Source organism: Pteropus alecto, unplaced genomic scaffold (assembly GCF_000325575.1).
Source record: "Pteropus alecto unplaced genomic scaffold, ASM32557v1 scaffold102, whole genome shotgun sequence".
In the NCBI taxonomy this organism is placed as follows: domain Eukaryota; kingdom Metazoa; phylum Chordata; class Mammalia; order Chiroptera; family Pteropodidae; genus Pteropus; species Pteropus alecto.
The window spans coordinates 1,889,948-1,895,901 of NW_006432224.1; the positions used below are offsets into that span (position 1 = coordinate 1,889,948).

The window sequence follows — 5,954 nt, forward strand, 5'->3', positions numbered from 1 at the left end:
GGCGGTGAGGTCCCCCCTGGGGCGCCGCTCGGAATTCCGTCCGCACACCCCAGACCCCGTTCCCTCTCTGCAGTGGAAGCCGCCGTGAGAGTTCTTGCGAATCCTTCCGGAAAGTTCTTGGACGTCTACAAGGACACGTACATACGGACCTTTTGCTTAAAATAGATGCGGCACTGGCCCGGGGGGCTGGGGTCTGCACTTTGCTCTTTGATTTCTTGCTGGATCTCGGAGACGACAAGCACCGTCCACCTAACTCTCCGAGTAGCAGCACGTGGCCGGCGGCGTGGGCGGACAGCGGGTGTGGACCGGTTCCGGTCTGTTTCCTCTGGCCCATTTTTCTGTTGGATTTTGGGGGTTTTTTCTTATTGATTTGTACTGCTCTTTACATATAAAGGATTAGCCTTTTGATTTACGTTGCAAACATTATTCTAATTACTTTTGTACGTTTTTTACTCCGCTGAACATCCGACGTAGCCAACTGTCCTCATGTTTTTTCTTTGAGGTTTCCTGAGTTTTTGAGATTAGTATGACCTTCGCACTCCTAAGATTAGTGTTCTAAATACAGTTTTATTGTAAAACTCTTACGATTTTATTTTAAATTGTTTAAATATTTTATAGAGCTGGTATTTACTTCGGTATACGGATTAGAGGAAGTTACACTGTAAGCGTTTTATTCCAAGCAGCCGATCGGCTCTACCCAAACTATGTGAATGAGCCTTTTCCTCGCTGACCTGAAATGCCACTTGGATCACGCAGCAAACTGCCACGTGCTTCTCGGTCCGCTTCCAGATCCGTCACCCTGAGCGGTTGGCCGCCCTGTCTGCGGGCCACCCCAGGGCATTCGGCTCCCCGCTGCGGCCAGGCCCTACCCTTCACCCCCATTCCCCCGGGTCACTTTGTATGTCTAGTTTTCCATAGAAACTTTAGAATCTGCGTATCTAGTTATGCGACAGAAATTCCTGTTTTTCTTTATCGAATTCATGCCTTGCATCAAATTTACTTACGTAGGAGGAAAGTGTCTGCTTCACAACGCAGAATCTTCTCGTCCACAAAGGGCCTCGTGTTTCCACCTATTCAAGCTTCCTGACAAAATGTTATTCGTAAGAGCTCAGCGCCCACGTGGTCGGTTTATTCCTTGGTGGTTTTTCCCTCTCATTGTCTTTGTAAATCTTACCTTTTGTTTCATTTCTCGCACCCCCCCCCGTTGCTATTTTTACCTGCAAAGAAAGCTCTTGAGTTTTTGATGTATTCAATTGGAAACCACCGCCTTAATGAATTTTCTTCCTTTAAAGTAGGTGTTTAGTTGTTTGGGGGCTTTTTCTGGGCATTAATCATACTATCCGCAGCTCAGAACGATGTTTGCTGCTGCCTTTCCTGTTCTGTCTCGTTCCTCCTGTCGAGTCGGGTTGGGTAGAATGCAAGACGCAACGTAACGTCACACATACGAATGGCCTTGAAAGTGACACCCTTTTGAAAGCTCCATCCATTTAATTATCTTCTCATGAAAAGTGACCGAGAGAACACTGCGGCGATCTGCATGGCCCATGGCCAGGCTCATCGCCTGCCCGCACGTGGCCTGCGTCTCCGGAATGTTCTAAAGCCTCGGTCTCCGGCCTCACGTGTCCTCTTTAAATGTCGCAAGTGCGCGTCTCTGAAATAGAGGAATCGATCCCAACATTATTAACGCCACTAGCGTAAAAGTAAGGACTTCTGCGTGTCGCTAAGTCCCGGTCAGCGTCCGCGCTGCCCCGGTTTATAGTCCGCTGATCTGAACGGGGGGCCACGGCGGAGCCACGCGTGAGGCTGCTCGATGGACTTGCCGCTTCTCCTGAGTCTCGTTGGCTGAGTTCTCCGTCCCTCTCTGCCTTTTCCACCGAAGGCGCTCGCCGGCCGTGTCTCCCTTCGCGGATTCGCGGCCGTGGGTGCCCGGCGTCTGGGTCCGTTAACGGACCAGAGGCTGCGACGTGGCGTTCTGTTCCCACCGTTCCTTCTTCGCCGATCAGTTGAGATTCTTCCACGCGAAGGAATGTCCCCTCGTCGAGTGTTTGACGCCCCCGAGTATGGTTTACGTCCTGGATTCGTGCCCTTGACTTATGGCGTTTTAATGAGCGCGCTTCCCTAACCGCCTCTGCAGACGCCCCGTGGGGCCTTGCGCGCTGTCCTCCAGCCTCCCGGCACGTTTCGCCGTGTCGCTGACGTCACCCTTACTGGGCCAGCGCGTGCGGCTGATTCCAAGGCCGGTCAGCAGGACCAGTCCCCTGGGAGAACCCCCTCGCTTTCGGGGGTGAGTGGATAAGGCAAGGTCATCACCACCGTCTCCCGCTTCAGGCCGAGAGCCAGTCACCGCTCGCGCGACCCCAGGAGACCGCGTCCGAGACTGACCAGGGCATCGCTGGGCGTTCGTCGCTGCCGACAGGACTCGTGGGGGGGCGGCCCCCCGTGAGCGCCTGGCGATCGCGGCCGCGGGCGACCCCACCCCGGAGCATGGGCTGGACTGACTCGCTTCTGACACTTCTGACAAATAAGGGTTTGGCGGGAGAGACGAGGAGGTCACTGCCAAGGCTCGGGCACCACAAGGCCGTGGCTGCTTCTCGGTCTCTCGCTCGCCGGCTCTGAGGGAGGCGACGTGCCGTGCGGTGAGTCCATGCGGCGCGTGGCTCTGCCCGATGCCCACGTGGCGCGGGACTGGCGTCTCCAGCCAGCCGCCTCGGACATGAACTTGAAAGCGGACCCTCCACGTTCCAAGATGCTGCAGCTTCGTGAGACCTTGCGCCCGAAGCCCCAGCTCCCTGACCCGTAGAAACCGAGAGAACGAACTGGCCCTTTACATTTAGAGATAAATTTGGGGATGATAAACGTGTGTATTTTTAAGACAAAGGGCACCACGATTTATCTTGACGCTTCCTCAGGACTGTAGGCTTGTACGTTTGCGTCTTCTGACGATGCCCCAAATCCCAGTTCTGAAGGCCCCCCACGTGGTTCCGCATTTCTCACGTTCCGCCGGCCACACGACGGTCACAGTGACGAGGCCAGCGTCGCCAAGGCCTGTGGTTGCAGACACCGTGGAGACCGATGTTCGTCTTTGGCGTGGAGCTCGCGAGGACGGCTCTCCTCTCCGTGGCCGCGTCGTACCTGGATACGCCCAGAGATTCGTTTTTCTCCTCATCCTCAGGAACTCGCTTTTTGCATTTAACTTTGCTGCATCGTGTAAAACACGTGGCTCCAAAGTGAAATGAATCAGACAGCTTTTCCTCCGTGTTCGTTCACTTTTCCACTTCATCCCGAACCCCGGCGCTCGGGCTGACGTCCCCACTGCGAGGGGCGGAGGACGCAGGTGGCCCGCGCTGTGCGCAGCCGCCCGCCGTCCACACCCGCGTGCGCCTGTGCCCGCCGCTGGCACTTCTTGTGTTCGTGCCGCTTCTCCTGGGAGCCGGTTCTCCCAGGGGCTTCTGCTTGGGGCCCGTCGGGGCAGATCGATCCACGCGTCGCGTTGAGCTCGGCTCGGACCGTGCTTGACTCGCCGTCACCGCACCCCTCCCTCTCTGTGGCTTATTGGGTGGAACGTGCAAACCCTTCCCTTCGGGGGTGACCCGACCTGTCCCAAAAGCCCGGGCACGGCCTCCTCCCGCCGAAGGTCCCACGGGTCTGCTGTTTGCAGCCGCATCGGATCACTGGCCCACCTTGACCGGGACGTCACGGGCGCAGCGTGGCCGTGCTGGGGGCGGGCTTTAGCAGACCGGAGACCGCACCCCAGGCGGGCCCCGAGGACCGGTTTCACCGTGACACTGCGCCCCTCCTTCCCCAGGGCCTGCCGTCCTGCCCATCTGGGCGCCGATCTGGGCGTGGCCTGCTCCCCGTCCTCCTCCAGCTCCGCCTCCCAGCTGCGGCCAAGTCGCCCCCCACTTTGGAGCCCCCCACCACCCCGTCTGACCTTCCACTCTCTGTCCCTGCCCCTGGGCGCGTCTGTCCCGCCCTGCGTGTGTCCACGTCACCCCTCCGTCGTCTTCCTTCCTCAGCCAGGACGGGGAGCGGCCACCTCATTCTCCGCCCCCCCCACGCCCCTCAGCTCACCCGCTGGCTTCCGCCCCGTCTCTTCCGACACAGCTCTGCAAGGTCGCTGCTGGCTTCCTCGTCACCGTGCCCAGGGAGCATGCGGGGTCCTCCATCCTCCCGCCAGCATGGGCGCCCCTCCCCCGCTACGCCCCTTCTCCTGGCGACCGGCCACCCTCTCCGTGCGCCCGCCCTCATCCGTGGGCCGGGTCACCTCCCACGGCCTGCGCAGACTGGTCCTGGCCCCCCCACCCGCCACCCCTGGGTGACGTTGGCACGTCTGCAGTGTCGCCTGGCACGGCTCCCCTAGAAGTCCAGGCTCCTGCACCCGGCTGCACCCAGCTCCCCCTCCCCCGCACGCAGGTCTCCCTGGGACCCAGGGAGCAGCGGCTCTGTCCACCGGGGGCGGGGGCCGGGGCGGGGTGTATGGGACACGCAGCTGCTCAATTGCACCATGATTTCCCAGAGTCTGACGCATGCGCCCTGGGGTGACCCGCAGGCTGCTCGAGGCTCCGGGACACAGGCTGTGACCGTTCGGAGCTCTCACTCAAGGTCCCCAGAGCTGAGGTTCGCGTGACATCCAGCCCCCCACCTCAGGCACCCCAGCCGTGAGCGCCACGTTTCCTGCCGTTTAAGGAAAACCGAAGTTGCAGAGAACAGTCTGGAAAACCCGCCCTGAATCCAGGGTCGGCCTGGCGTCCGCTGTCACGACTCGGGTGGCAGCGTGCTCACTGCGGGCCGCTCAGCGAGCTCGGTGTCGGTGTGTTTTTGTGCCACGCGTGCCCGAGGCCAGAGCCCCAGGCGCTTCCCGCCCGGCCCCTTTGCCGACCCCCAGCGCGGTGCCCGTGTTGAATCGCACAGAGACAGAACCTTCTGTGTCGTGGTGGCAGAAAGTCTGGTGACGTCCCTGGCCTGAGGCGGCCAGGACGGCTTTATCCAGCTAGACCTGGGCTGTGGGGGGCGGGAGCGTCCACGCGGCCTCCCGTGAGGGCTGCAGGCCAGCGGGAACCCCCACACAGGAGAGGGCCCGAGAAGCATCGGGCCGACGGGCAGGGTCCAGCCCCGCCCTGAGCCCCAGAGGGTTCGGGGCAGGTGCGAAGTGCTGGTGCGTTTGGGAAACGGAGCCTTCCAGAGCACAGCACGTGGCTGTCACTAGTGACCGCTGCCCAGGGTCACCCAGGGGCCCGGTCCCGGAATCGTCCGTCCGACAGTTGGTGCGGTGTCTTCCGGCCTGAGCGACGATGTCGTGCGCTTGCTTGCTCTGTGCACCGTGGGGTGATGAGAGAGGTGGATGCCGCCCCCTGGCTGCAGGCGGGTGACGCTGCCCTGCCCCTTCGTCCCCCGCCACCTTGTCCTCCGTCCTCTGGGAAGGCGTTAACCGTGCCGCTTCAGTTCCAGGGCCCTGCGAGCCAGAGGACCTCATCGATGGCATCATCTTCGCCGCCAACTACCTGGGGTCCACCCAGCTGCTGTCGGAGCGGAACCCGTCCAAGAACATCAGAATGATGCAGGCCCAGGAGGCCGTCAGCCGGGTCAAGGTGGGCCGGGCTCGGGAGGGGCCCTGTCGGGGGGCAGGGGACGGGCACAGGGGCCGCTCGCTCCTCGTAGGAACCGCCCCGGCCGCCCCGCGGCTCGACGTGAAAGGTGCTCACTGCGCAGGTGCCAGACGAACCGTGCCGGGCGGGGGCCCCGGCGCCAGCTCCCGGCTCACGTGTCCGTGGCGTCCGGGGCGCCTGCGGGGGCAGCGAGGAGTCACGTGTGCTCAGTTCGCGAGCTCGGGGACAACTCGGACGCACGTGCAGCACTAGGCAGATCGCCTGGTTTCCAGGGGCGGAGGGGCCGGGCCGTGGTCTGCGAAGCTGTGGTCTGGGGCGCGGCCCTCCTGCGTCCTCTGGCCTCTGTCG

At 61.5% G+C, this 5,954-nt stretch overlaps 1 protein-coding gene across 1 annotated transcript in view; it reads left to right on the top strand.

Annotated features, from left to right (window-relative positions):
• APBA2 (amyloid beta precursor protein binding family A member 2) overlaps positions 1–5,954 on the top strand; it is a 37,153-nt gene that overhangs the window by 16,107 nt on the left and 15,092 nt on the right. Inside the window, exon 5 of the mRNA XM_025043523.1 lies at positions 5,443–5,588. Coding sequence (XP_024899291.1) covers positions 5,443–5,588 — 146 coding nt within the window. The remainder of the gene's footprint in view (positions 1–5,442; positions 5,589–5,954) is intronic.